This window comes from Chrysochloris asiatica, unplaced genomic scaffold (genome assembly GCF_000296735.1).
Source record: "Chrysochloris asiatica unplaced genomic scaffold, ChrAsi1.0 scaffold00128, whole genome shotgun sequence".
In the NCBI taxonomy this organism is placed as follows: Eukaryota; Metazoa; Chordata; class Mammalia; order Afrosoricida; family Chrysochloridae; genus Chrysochloris; species Chrysochloris asiatica.
The window spans coordinates 5,075,443-5,090,196 of NW_006408646.1; the positions used below are offsets into that span (position 1 = coordinate 5,075,443).

Below are 14,754 nucleotides of genomic sequence, written 5' to 3' on the forward strand. Positions count from 1 at the left end.
CAGGTGCATAAGCTCCTGGCAGAGGAAAGTGCCAGCGGTGGGGGCGGGTCCCGGCCACTTGGCTAAGCCCCCACCTCCACTCACCCAGATGTATGTGGGCAAACCGTGAGCGCACCCACTCCCGACACCAAAGAAAAAAAACAAGATCGGAACCACTCAAAATCAGCAAAGCACACCACGCACCCTTTTTTTTTTCTTCCCCTAAATGTTCCTGCAGAGTGTTTCCGCGGTGTCTCTGGGGCCCCTATTTAGTCCAGCCGCTCTGTCTAGCCCAGGATGTGGGCCCAGGCCTCCGAGCCTGGACTGCGGACTCAAGGGTACTCGACCTCCCGCCTCCGCTCCAAATTCCACAGGCTACAAGCCTCCAAGCCTCCAAACCATTCCTATCTCTGTGGGTCTGAATCCTGGAGCTCTGTCTTGCCTCCTTTCTGCCTGGAATTCCGAGCCACTTTTGATGGCAACCTTCACTATGTCTTCACCCTAGCCGCCAGCAAGCCCTGCCCTCCCTGCTTCTTCAGTTAGTCTGTAATGTTCTTACTCTGTTTCAGGCCCGTCTGAGTTTTGCTAGTTGTTGAAATGCTGTGGGGTGGATTATGACCCACAGCTACCCAGTATAGGGTTTCCAATAGTAGCTGTTGAGCTAGAACCACAGTTTCTGCAATTCTACATGCTTTGTGGTCTGGTGGATTAAACCACAGCAGGGGTGCTTTGTTACTGGTATTAAACTGCTACTCAGTTTGGGCTGGCCTAAACCTTGATGCTTTGACGGGTGGGCCTGAGGCTAGGAGGCTGGGCAGAGGGCTGGCCTAGGCCAAAGAAGTGGGGGATGGGCTTGGTGCTTATAGGCAGATGGGGGTCTGTTTCTGATGACGTCTAAAATGCCTCTCTTTGTCTCCCTGTGCCTTGAGCCCCCCAATTTGTCCTATATACACGCCGGTACTGCCTAATGTGGCAATGAGGACCCCCCTGGGATGGACTATGTTGGTTCCTGTGGCCCCACTAGTTCTCTGAGAGCATCAGCCCTTTGAATGGGTCTGCTCAGGCCCTGCTAAGTTCTGCAGTGGGCGGGGCCGTCCCCGGGTAGGAGCCCAGAGCAGGCGGGTGGAAGTTAAAAATGCTCGTAACTCCTCCAGAGTTTGATCCTTCAAAAAACAAGTTCATAAAGTTGCAGCCTAATGTTTTATGTTTGCCCAAAAGCTGTCTGTCTACCAGGCAGGGGCCCCAATTTGTGATACCATCCCCTACTTTTTCTCAAGCCCGCATACCTGTCCTGCCCAGTCAGGGAAGTGCCACCCTTCAATTTCCTAATGTCCTTTTCATCATTATTGCTGTTGCTCTAGAGAAATCCAATTGATTTTTGTATGTTACTCTTATACCCTGCCACTTTGCTGAATCTTTTGGTGAGGTCTAATAGTTTTTTTTACTGAGTCTTTGGGGTTTTCTATGTACAGGATCATACCGTCTGCAAATAGGAAGAGTTTTACTTCCTCTTTGCCAATTTGGATGCCTTTAATTTCTTTATCATGTCATGTAGCGTCCAACTGATTCTTGTATGTTGATCTTATATCCTGCCACTTTGCTGAATCTTCCAATGAGGTCTATTATCTTTTTTACTGAGTCTTTGGGGTTTTCTTCATATAGGATCATATCACCTGCAAATAGAGAGAGTTTTACTTCCTCTTTGCCAATTTGGATGCCTTTAATTTCCCTGTCTTGCCGTATATCTCTTGCTAAGACTTCTAGCACAATATTGAATAGGAGTGGTGACAAAGGGCATCCTTGTCTGGATCCTGTTCAACCTATATGCTCAGCATATAATCTGAGAAGCTGGGTTCTATGAAGAAAAATGTGGCATCAGGGTTGGAGGAAGACTCATTAACAACCTACGATATGCAGATGATACAGCCTTGCTTGCTGAAAATGAAGAGGACTTAAAATACTTACTGATGAAGATCAAAGAGCACAGCCTTCGGTATGGATTCCATCTCAATGTAAAAAAAACAAAAATCCTCACTAATGGACCAATAAACAACATTCTTATCAAAAGAGAAAAGATTGAAGTTGTTAAGGACTTCATTCTTCTTGGATCAACTATCAACACTCATGGAAGCAGCAGTCAAGAAATCAAATGACGTATTGCATTAGGCAAATCTGCTACACAAGACCTTTTTAAAGTGTTGAAGAACAAAGATGTCAGCTTGTAGACTAAGGTGTCCCTGACCCAAGTTTTGGTATTTTCAATAACCTTGTATGCATGCAAAAGTTGGATGGTGAATAAGGAAGACCATAGAAGAACTGATGCATGTGAGTTATGGTGTTAGAGGAGAACACCAAAAGAACAAACAGAGCTGTGTTGGAAGAAGTACAGCCAAAGTGTTCCTTGGAGACCAGGATGGCCAAATTTCATCTCTCATGTTTTGGACATATTGTCAGGAGGGACCAGTCACTGGAGAAGGATATCATGTTTGGTAGGGTGGATGGTTAGAGAAAAAGAGGAAGACCCCCAGCGAGATGGATTGGCAAAGTGGCACCATCAATAGGCTCAAGCGTGGCAACAATTGTGAGGTTGGCCCAGGATTTGGCAGTGTTTCATTCTTTTGTGCATAGGGTCATTGTGAGTCATTGCCAACTAAATGGCACCTAATGACAACAACAACATGGGTCAGAACTGATTTAATGGCACTGAACAACAACAACTTCCCTAAATGGAGTCATGGTGTGGTGTTATAGGATAATAATCTGGATCACAATGTTGGTTTTAACTTCAAGTTTGGTGGTTCAAGCTCAGAGTTGGAACTGACTCAATGGTAGTTATTAATAACAACAACAATGGGCCATGTGTGTGGGTGAAGGCAATCGAACTGTCTTTGGGATAGGCTGATTGCTTCCCAGTATCTATAAGGTGTATGTGCTTCCCATCCCTGAGTACATCCTGGTTATGGATGTCCTACATGGTCTGTGGCTGAAGACTACAGTTGGAGCATTTCACCTTTGAGTAAGAGTTGTGAAAGCAGTAGTGAGGGGCCATGATGTTCATGCCTCCTTACAACTCCGGACGCCAAGGTGTGTCACAAATGTGAAAGAATGAGGTGGAAAAGGTGGGGACTGTATGCCCCACCCACAGTCCTTATAATTTGAGACCTTGCAGTTCAAACTGACCTTGCAGTGCAGTGCATTAACCCACAGTATCACCCCAGGGTGGGACACACTTCAATCCAGGACAGTAATGGTAACTTTTGGAAAATGGACAGTGGTAATAGTTATACAAAATGATGAATGAAATGCCATTGAATTATACATGCAAAAAATGTTCAAGTTGCAATTCTTTTGCTATATATGTGCTTACCACAATAAACAAAGTCCTAATGTGATGATTCTAAGATAATCACTGGACTGCTAATCACAAGATCAGCAGTTCAAACCCATCAACCGCTCTTGGAAACCCTATACAGAGGCACTATGAGTTGGAACCAACTTGAGGGCACTTAACAACACCACAATAAATAAAATTGTTTTAATTAAATAATTTAAAAACCAACGACAACAATAAACCAAGACTTCATAGTAATCTGAACACAGACAAAAACATGAAAGTTTTCCAAACCACAAAAACGATAAAAAAAATTCCCTACCCTGGCTAGTATAAAAGGCTACTTGTTGCTTAGTTATTAATCACAGGTTTAGTCTTGCTTCATTCCTCTTATCTCTGAGGTAAAATTAAAATACCCAATTATATAATCTAGCCCTGCCTCTGACAGTATTCAATCCAGAGCAAAGTCCTGCCTCCTAAATTTACCTTTAGATCACCTAACACAAGCCCAAATCCAATAATATGGTCTGATATATGGGATTAGCACTGGACTGTGAAACACAGAAGGTCTGCAGTTCAAATCCATCAGCTGCTCCTTGGAAACCCTCTGTTGTTGTTAAGTGCCGTGGAGTCGGTTCCGACTCATAGTGACCCTGCACAGGGTTTCCGAGGCTGTAAATCTTTACGGGAGCAGAACGCCTCATCTTTCTCCCGCGGAACCGCTGGTAGTTTCAAACTGCTGACCTGAGGAGGGGTCGTTTCTGACGCATCTAGGGCCTGCATAGGGTTTGTTGAGTTTGAACCGCTGACTTTGAGCCAATAAGCAGTTTGGTGCTTATCCTACAGTCACACCTATTCCCTTTTAAGCATTAACAATTCATTTATGCTAAAACATAAAAGGAATTCGTAGTTGATATTTAGTGTTGTTGTTGTTGTCAGGTGCCATCGAGTTGGAACCGACTCATAGCGACCCCATGTACAGCAGAACGAAACAATGTCCGATCCTGGGCCAACCCCACCACCGCTGCCACACTTGATGCCATCAATGATGCCACCTGACTGATCCATTTCGTTGGGGGTCTTCCTCTTTTTCTCTGACCCTCCATCTTACCCAGCATGACATCCTTCTCCAGCGACTGTTCTCTCCTGACAATATTTCCAAAGTATGAGAGACGAAGCTTAGCCATCCTGGCCTCCAAGGAGCACTCTGGCTGCACTTCTTCTAAAATAGATCTATTGGTTCTTTTAGTGAGAGAGTCCTACATCCTGGAGTCCTGGCGTGGCGCTGTGGGTTAATATGGTCAGACTGCAAAGCCATTTGAACTGCAAGGTTGGCGGTTCAAGTTCACCAGTTGCTCCTCGGAAACCCTATTCAGGTTCAGTCGCTATGGGTCGGAGTTGACTCGAAGGCACTTAACAACAACTATGTCCTAGTGAGAATACTATGACCTAGCCTTAGTTGGAGTCCTAGTATTAGCCCTTTAGGATAAGCACCGAACGAACTGCAGAGTGCAGGTTCAAACCCACCAGTCGCTCCTCCGAAACCCTATACAAACTCGCCGTGAGTCAGAAACAACTTGATGGCATTTAACAACAGTCGGAGTTGATTTGAGTCAGAATCCACTGGACAGTGGGAGTCATTGTTTCAAGGGTTCTAGATGTTTTCATTAATTTATCCCTCACATCAACCCTGTGAAGATAAGTACTATTATTAACCTGGATTGACTTCTGAAGAATCTAAAGAGAGAAAGAGGCTTCATAATTCAGGAATTGAGGTTTCAAACAAAGCACCTCCGGTAACGCACTGGACAGCAAGGTCGGTTTGAACCATAAGGTCGGCGGTTCAAACTCACCAGTCCCTCCTTGGAAACCGTATCCAGGGTTGCTGAGTCGGAACCGACTGCAAGATACTTAACAACTCAATAACATACACCAGGCCATAAGTAGGTCAGGGACTTCGTCAAAGTTTGGTTTGGAGGCTGTGACGTAGCCATCTTGTTTGTAGTACGCCAGACTGCAACTCCCGGCAAACCTTGCGGCAGCGGCCCTCCACACACAACAAATCCCGGCGTGCTTCTGGGTGGCCAGGAGTGGAGGGTTCTAGAAGGCGTGACGTGGGGGGTCTGTAGCAGGCTCTGAGGCGGGCACCTCTAGGCAGTTGCCTCACGGCAGTCGCGGTTACCTCAGGACGCGGGCGGTCGGGCCGCGGGCACAGCCTCTTCATCTGCTCGGCCATGGCCGCACTCGGCCGGCCTTTTTGCGGGCTGCCCCTGAGCGGCAGCTCGGACTTCCTGCAGCCGCCGCCGCCGCCGCCGGTCTTCCCCGGACGGGCCTTCCCGCCGGAGGCTGACGGTGCCGAGTTATCCCCGCGGCCGGGGCTCCGCGCCGCCCCAAGCAATCCCGGCGGGAGCGCGGCGCGAGGACGGTGAGGAGCCCGGCGGGCGCGGGGCGGACGGGAGGGCCGGGTGCCCCTCACAACGGGCTGATGGCTCCTTCCGGGGACGCCTCCGTATCCTCAGTTTCCCGAGAAGGCAGCCGAGCCGTTAACTGTAGGGCTCCTGAGGTCTCCCAGCCCTGGAGTCCAGGGTTTGAAGCTTGTTGGGGTCTGACGGACGGACGCTGGAGTAGAGCTTGGGGGTTCCCTCCACGCGTCCACACCATGTCCCCTTCCAGATTGCGACGCCCCGCCGATGGGTACACTTCTGGGTGCCTTCTGGTCACTGTCGTCTCCTCCACCAAGTAGGCAGCGAAAATATACCCCCTTAGTGCTAGCGTGGAAATTCAGCCCCTGCTCCGAACGTTTTCCCAACCTTGGTCCCGCCAAACGTGGTTCTCACCACCCTTCACCAAGTGAGAAGTTGAGAACCCAACCTTGGGCCACTTGACCGGCCTGTGACCCATGTCCCTCCAATCGGCCTGGGAAGAGACAAGTGTAGGGTGGGCACGATGATCAGAGCCAATGAGAGTGGAGGCTGAAAGTAGAATCAAACTCCAAACACCTTTACCAGTTGACTGAATTTGTTGTCTGTTTGTCTCAACAGTGTTTCAGTTCATTGTAAAAAGAAACACAAGCGAGAGGAGGAGGATGACGAGTAAGTTGCAGGCGCCATTTCTTCACTTTATGGTCACTGTTATTCAACTGCTTGCTAGATCATACACGACTTGTTTTATAGGGATTTGCTAGGAGTCACAAGTTGATAACACTGGTTGCTTTTGGGGAAAGAGGACTGAGTGGTTGACAGGCACGTTGGAGGAAAACTTCATGCTGTAACCTGTTTGTTGTAAGAGTTCCAAGTGTTCCAAAGGATTCCTATAAAAAAATGTCTTACAGCCTCTTTCCCCACAGGGAACTTCTGTTATCACTTCCCTGTTTCTCCTTTAGAAGATAGTTGGAACATTGACAAGTTTGTAATAGTCAAAACCAAAAAATACATACTGCTGTGGAGAGTCATTTGCAGCAGGCATAGGGTTTGAACTGCTGACTTTTTATCTAGCACTCCATACCTATCTATACAGTGCCACACCAGAACTCTTATAATTGTTTAGTGCCTTCAAATCAATTCTGATTTCATAGCCACCCTGTTTCTGAGGAACACTGGTGGGTTTGAATTATTGACCTTGCAGTTTGCAGTCCATTGATGATTCTACAGCACCATGTGAGGAGACCTATAATTCTTGTTGTTAAGTGCCGGTGGAATCGGTTCCAATTCAAAGCAACCCTGTATAGGTTTCCAAGGAGTGTCTAATGGGTTTGAACTGCTGACTTTGTGATTAGTAATCCAGTGCTCATCCTACAGTACCACACTAGAACAAGACTATAAATCTTTACAGGAGCAGATGGAGTCATCTTTCCTCCAAGAAGCGGTTGGTGGAGTTGCATCACCAGCCTTTCGGTTAGCAGTCCAATGCCTAACCCACAGTGGGAGAGTATGTAGGGCAAGAGGGTTTCTCCTCCACTATGAATGGGGGTGTAAATTGGAGCAAGCATTTTGGAAAAGAGTTTGGCATTATCTCATAAGCACTGGACTGCTAACTGCAAGGTCGACAGTTTAAACTCACCAGTCACTCTTGCAAACTCTGCACAGGTTTGCTTTGAGTCGGAACAGACATGACAACAAAGTTGAAGGCTCACATAATTTTCTAGCCCCCAGTTTTCCCTCTGGGATGTATACCCTAGAGAAGTTTGTAGGCATACCAGGTATAAGAAAGTTCATATCTGCCTTGTTTATAATAGCCTAAAACTGGAAACACCTCAAATATCTTTCATTAGTAACGTAGATAAAGTAAATTATAAATTCTTGTGTAGCTAAAAGAAAAATGAACTGTACCTACATATTCAATGTGGATGTGCCTTTTAAGCATTGTTGTCAGTTCCGACCCATAGCAGTCCTCTATAGGGTTTCCAAGGAGCGCCTGGTGAGCTTGAACCACCAACCTTTTGGATCAAACTGACTTTGCAGTCCAGCGCATTAACCCACAGTGCCGTACCAAGACATTAAGCATAATATGAGCAAAAGAAACATCACAAGAATGTATACAGAATCATTCCTAAAATACATTCAAAATCAAGTGAAACAAAGTCATTTAGATATGTAGGAGAGAGCTTCAGTATGTTCATGAAAAGTTCCATTATCTTTTCATTCCATTTGTCCACAAACTTTTTGAAGCCCCCTTGGATACTGTACACATGATAATGCATTTTTTGGGAAAAACAACAAAATAATTACCATAAAAGATGGTGTTTATCTAATCTGTAAAGAATATACTTGGGGATTCTGACTTTGCTTTCTGTCTTGGGTGATATTTTCATGGGTGTTTGTTTTGTAACTATGTCATCACTTTTTTCTGTGTAGGGTTTTACAGCTTAAAAAGTGAGGGGAATTTGTTGTTGTAGCAGCTGGTGAGCTTGAACCACTGACTTTGCAGTTCAAATGACTTTGCAGTCTGACGCATTAGCCCACAGCGCCCTACCAGGACTCCAGGAACATGAACATTTTCATTTAAGCCATGAATTGTTAGTTTCTGCAAGTATTTTATTGACTTAATTATCTTTCACATTGATTCCCACGAAGTCCTTAATAAGTAAATAGCAGGTTACTATGTGTTTTGCATATGTTTTCTCCAAATTTGTCATTTGTCTTTTGTTGCTGTTAAGTGCTGCTGAGTTGGTTACAACTCATACCTACTCTATACAGTATTTCCTAGGAGTGGCTGGTGAATTTGAACTGCCAACCTTGCAGTTCAAACTGACCATGCGGTCAAGTGTGTGTCCTGCAGCACTAAAACTGAGTTTAAAGTATGACAACTTTTGATTGAAAAGACTGCTGTTAAGTGTTGTCCAATCCGTTCTGACTCATAGCAACCTTGTATAGGGTTTCGGAGGAGCAGCAGGTGGATTTGAACCATCTACCATGTGGTTCAAAGTCCAGTGCTTATCCTGTAGTGCCACACCAGGGGTCCCACTGAAAAGATTTGTTGTTGTTAGGTGCCATCGAGTCTGTACCAACTCATAGAGACCTTATGCATAGCAGAACGAAACACTGCCCGATCCTGGGCCAACCTCACTACTGTTGCCACACTTGAGTCCATTGATGCTGCCATTTGGCCAGTCCATCTCGTTGGGGTGTCTTCCTCTTTTTTTCTGACCCTCCACCTTACCAAACATGATATCCTTCTCCAGCGACTTGTCCCTCCTGACAACATATCTGAAGTATGAGAGATGAAGTTTGGCCATCCTGGCCTCCAAGGAGCACTCTGGCTGTACTTCTTCCAACACAAATCTGTTTGCTCTTTTGACAGCCCATGGCACTTTCAATATTCTCCAACACCATAACTTAAAAGCATCAATTCTTGTACAGACTTCCTTATCCACTGTCCAGCTTTCGCATGCATATGCGGTTATTGAAAACACCATGGCTTGGGTCAGGCGCACTGAAAAGATTAACTGTCTTTAGTTTACATGTGAAAAGATTGACAGGAGGAATGAGACTTGTGCAGCCTAGCCTCTTACTTCCATAGTCTTTGTAGCACATTTTCTTTGTGACTTAATTATCATTGAGTTCTTCAATTATTTGCAAAGTAGACCATCCCCACCATGAAATAACTCACCCAAATCATGTTGTTGAAGGTCAAGTGTCAGACCCCAGCTCTTAGCTCAGTTGCATTTAATACTTGAATTGTTAGATTTATTCTGTCTTTTCTTAGTTGGGTTCTTAAATGTATGTCTTTATTTTCTTCTGTGTTCTAAAACTTCATACACTTTTAAACGATCAAATATTATAGAGATATATTTGATCGTTTAAAAGTCTATGAAGTTTTAGAGCGAGGGGGCTTCAACAAATTTGTGGAAACATGGGAATAAAAGATAATGGAATTTTCCCACAAACTTTTGAAGCTGCCTCCGCTGTAGGTTAATGCGACAGACTGCAAAGCCGTTTGAACTTCAAGGTCGGTGGTTCAAACTCACCAGCTACTCCTTGGAAACCCTATACAGAGTCGCTATGGGTTGGGATCGACTCGACGGCACTTAACAACATATATATGTGTGTGTGTGTGTATATATAATAAAAACGAAGCCAAACCCACAGCTATCAAGTTGATTCCAACTCTGTAACTCTATATAGGTATAGGGTTTGTGAACTGTAAATCTTAATGGGAGCAGAGAGCCTCATCTTTTTTTGAATTGTTGACATTAAGATTAGCAGCCCCACAGTGCCACCAGGGCTCCTTTATATATATACTTGTTGTTGGTACTGTCAAGTCAGTTCTGACTTAGAGCAGTTGGTGAGTTTGAGCCAATGACCTTGCGATCCAAACCGACTTTGCGGTCCAGTTCTCATCCTACAGCGCCACAGGGCCTTCAAATGTTAATAAACCAAAAAACCTAACCCACAGCATGAAAAACTGAAATAGAAAGATAATGCAATTTTTCCGTGAACTTCGAATCCCCCCATATATGGCTGGTCTTCACATTACACTTGCTTTTTGTCCAGTCAGTAAAGTACTTTTGGTATAATACTTTATGATTGCCTGTTTGAACTATTAAAGTGCCTTTGAGTTGGTTCCGACTCTTAGCGACCCTGTATAGGATTTCCTGGAAGCAGTTGAGAGTTTGAACCACTGAACTTGTGGTTCAAACTGACCTTATGATTGAGTGCTTATCATTAAATATGGGCATGTTGTGCTTACAAATGGAAAGAACTTGAACAGTTGAACGTCTCTAAGGCGTTGGGGATTTAGTAAAATGACTAAGGTTCACAAGCTCTGGTATGTGGTCTCAAACAGCAACCCTGCTATGAGACTTTGGAGGGGCGCTTTTGCTTTCCTAGGCTCTAGTTTCCAAATCTGTGAAACAAAAAAATGGGATTGGATGAATTCCCAGGTCTCTGTGAGCTGAGTCTGCCTAGCAAGTGATGAGCATATGTTGCAAGATGGAAGAAAAGTGGACCCCATTTTCGGTGATGGACAGATAGAGACATCTGATAGCCTCCAACATTTTAGAGGGGCAACAAGTAAGCCATAGTGTCACCTGTACCTGTGTATTTGGAACAGATCTTATGAGCATGCTTTTTTTTTTGCCCTATAGGAATATAGGACAAGCTGCCACATCTTTTCCCCATGTGGTCAATTGGTGGAGCCAGCAGTAGGACAAAATATGGTGTATGGGATTGCTGCATTGTGATATTGCTTGTTTGATTTCTGCTTGACCATTTCAGAGAAACTTAAGAGTGACTTTTAAGTTTCCACATTGAACACTTCAGAAACCCTATACATAGAGTGGTTGAGTTGGAACTGACTCAGTAGCACTTAACAGCAACAACAACAATCTGAAAAGGCAAAATTCTGTAGATGCAGTCTCATTTGGCATAGAAGTTTGTCTCAGGAAAGGCTTTGAGGGTGACAGAAAAAGAACATGTGGTTTTCCATCTGGTTATCCCACACTGTCCAAATTCTAGGTTTTTATTTATTTTTCTAACATGTTGTGGCTGTGTACGGTCAAGTTGATTCCAACTCATAATGGCCTGTATAGGGTCTCCCAAGAATGGCTGGTGGGTTCGAACAGCCGATCTTTTGGTTACCAGTTCACTGCTTTTCATATAGTGTTACATCAGGGCTTTATTTACATAGAAAAATTTAAAGATGAGGTTTATAGACATTTTATTTGTTTTCTAGCTAATTAGAAAAGAACTTGGGTTTTTATTGAAAATGTTTTTCTTCTTCAGTTGTCCAGTGAGAAAGAAGAGGCTGACTGAAGCAGGCCTCTGTCCTGGTCCAAATGACTGGATTCTGTGTGCACATCAAGAAGTAGAAGGTCATGGAGTAAATCTGTGCACTAGTGGCCTTTCTGTGTCTGGCATGTTAGATGTGACCTGCGAAGACATGGATCAGACAACCACAGAACCACAGTGTGAAATTGCCCGAAGGCGGCTTCAGGAAATTGAGGACAGGTAAAGAAAGAAAGGGGCAGCCTATATGTAGCTGGTTCTATGCTATAAAAATTGGGGAACTCAAAAGTCTACACTTTACATGTTAACATGAGCTATGGTCAGAGACTCGAGCTAAGCATTTTCATGCACCGTCTCTGAATCTTGATTTTTGGGTTGTGAGAATATTTTCTGGGACACCTTTTTAAAATATGATGGCGTTATAGACAAGTTGTTTGTTAAAGCATTGAACAACTTTTTTTTTTTTTTTTTAACCCAAACTACTTTTATACTGAGCTTTTGCTGTAGCTTCTGTTGTTTTTATACTGTTTTATTTTTATTTTTTCCAGGTTGCTAGAATAATGGGTAATAGCTTGACTAAATTTTTCTTCTCTGTTGCCTTAATTTACTTAGGATAATTGATGAAGATGAAGAGGTTGAAGCCGACAGAAATGTTAACCATCTCCCTAGCCTTGTCCTTTCTGATACTATGAAAACAGGTTTGAAGAGAGAGTTTGATGAAGTCTTTACCAAGAAAATGATTGAATCCATGTAAGTTTTGGTGTCCCGTTCCATTTAATTATGATCATTAGGGGGAAATGCAGTGTTTCTCGACAGTGCCTATCCTAGTCTAGTCATCTCTTTCATCTTCTGCTACCAGGCAAGTGAAAGCTCAGTAGGTCTGTTATTTAGCCTGTTTGCAACAGATATTTTCTTCATCTATTGGAGTAAAGAAATACTGTGCAAGCAGGGGTTTGAAGTATACAACAGTGACTATGTTGCCTGCTTACTTCTTGGTTGAAGTCCTGAAATTCATTATAGATTGTCATCTTAATATTTGGGAATGGAAGACTGGCAACAGAGAGTCCATATGCTTTTCTTCATATAATAGGTATGGTGGTGGTGGTTATATGCCGTGGAGTCAGTTCCAACTCTTAGTGACCCTGTATAGGGTTTCTGAGGCTGTAAATCTTTACTGGAGCAAAAAGCTTCATTTTTCTCCCACTGGTAGTTTCTAACTGCTGACCTTGGGGTTAGTAGCCCGACTCGTAACCACTACTCTAACAGAGTTCCTTGATAGGTATGGTGGTGATTATGTGCTATGGAGTCGGTTTCAACTCATAGCAACACTGTATAGTGTTTCTGAGGCTGTGAGAGTTTACGGGAGCCAAAATCCTCATCTTTCTCCTGTGGAACCGCTGGTAGTTTTGAACTGCTGACCGTGAGATTAGCAGCCCGACGTGTAACCATTATATTACCAGAGATCATTCATGATAGGTATAGGAACCATATCTTGAAATTGGGTCTCATTTGCCCAGGAACACCATTGAGAGCTACAAAACAAAAAGAAAAGTTGACCAGCAGTCAAAACAATTACCATCAAGGCCCCAAATCAAAGCGCTTGTTCTTGCCTCTTATTATAGACCCTCAGGGCCTTTAGCAGAGATGACTTGCTGCTAATTTAAACACAGTGATCTCGCTAACCTGGCTTCCTAGATCATCAGAGTAGAAACAGAAAGTTACAGCAGAAGCAAGCAATGGCACTTAACAGAAAAGGACAAGAGAGAAAACTAGAAATCAAACATGTAGTTAAAGTGCTATCGAGTCAGTTCCGACCCATAGCAACCCTGTATAGGGTTTCCAAGGAGCGGCTGGTGAGCTTGAACCACTGACCTTATTGTTCAAACGGCTTTGCAGTCTGGCGCATTAACCCACAGTGCCACACCAGGACTCCAAAAAAGCAGAGCAACCTGGGTGTTCCATAGGAGAAGAGCAGACAATTGTAATCCTTGAGCCTAGAGGTCCTACATTGTCATTATTCTCTGTGTGAAGCAATGTACAGGTTATCAAATGCTTTTTAGACATTTGTTGTTATTGTTAGGAGCCACTGAGTCTATTCTGATTAATCATGTGACCCCATGTGACAAAGTAGAACTCTTCTATAGGGTTTCCTATGCTATAATCTCTATAGGATCTTTTCCAGTGGAGTCACTGGGTGGGTCCGAACCACCAACTTTTTGGTTAGCCACTGACATCTTAACCATTGTTTCACCAGGGTTCCTTTGTAGAAAGTACTTTAGATAGACTTAGTGTGCTTTGTGATATGAGGGTATGTTTCTGAGAGCTGAAAAGTTATCATCGAACACTAGCCCCAGTGATGGCACATACATGTAGATAAAGCACTGCTGCCTTTGGACACTGTGGAAGTGATTGTGCATGGAGGTTCAGCTGCTGCGTGGTATTAGATCACAGAGGTCTTGAGTTAGTGCCCTAGCTTGAGCTGATGATTTACCTAGTCCTTAGGTTGGGTGTATAGTTAGCAAAGAGACAGCAGGTCCCATTGCTCTCCAGCACTTGACTACCTTTCAAGGCCAGGGAGGAGGGCGCTGGCCCTGGATTAAGCTCTGCTTGGCGTGAGCACAGACACTGCTGCTGCAGAGTACAGCTTTGTTCTGTGGAGTCCCCCGAGCACTTCCTCGTCCATGCTTACCTACCTCCCCTTTCGGTTTCCTTTTTATTTTTAAGACACACAAGCAGCATTCACTTGGGTATAACTGAAAATCAAGAAAAAGGTAGGAGAAGAGGGGCTTGGTTGATGGGGTGTGTAAGGTAATGGTTGGCATTGGGCAGTCACAGAAGGGATCGACAGGAAGGAGAGAGTTTCACATCCCTTCTAGTTTCCCCATGGCAGTGGCATTTTCAGAGTGAGGGGTACACAGGGACCACCTTGCTCTGTTCTCCATGCAGTCGGACAATGGCAGGCCTTGGGTTTGGGTTTTCAGAGTCAGCTCTGGGCCCAACTGGGTAGCAGGAGCCCTTTGTTCAGTTTTTAAAAACACCTGTGTTCCTTTCTCAGTCAGGAAGATGCACGTTGTGCAGGTAGGGAGACACAGTTAGGGAAAGTTAGTCGTCAGTCCTCTGACTGATGCTAAGGATTTTTACTGTGTACTTGTTCTAGGCATCTGGGAGAAGATACGGTACTGTCTTTGAGCTTTTTTAGTTTGTCTCAATTATATATAT

General features: G+C 44.3%; 1 protein-coding gene across 4 annotated transcripts in view; it reads left to right on the forward strand.

Moving 5' to 3' along the window:
• Positions 1-5,544: 5,544 nt before the first annotated feature.
• Positions 5,545-14,754, forward strand: part of CCDC117 (coiled-coil domain containing 117) — a 9,954-nt gene continuing 744 nt past the window's right edge. The window contains exons 1-4 of one of the 4 annotated variants that reach the window (XM_006869198.1): positions 5,545-5,735; positions 6,352-6,402; positions 11,533-11,757; positions 12,148-12,285. In XM_006869198.1, coding sequence (XP_006869260.1) covers positions 5,545-5,735; positions 6,352-6,402; positions 11,533-11,757; positions 12,148-12,285 — 605 coding nt within the window. The remainder of the gene's footprint in view (positions 5,736-6,351; positions 6,403-11,532; positions 11,758-12,147; positions 12,286-14,754) is intronic. The other 3 variants (XM_006869200.1, XM_006869199.1, XM_006869201.1) reach the window with 3 other exon arrangements.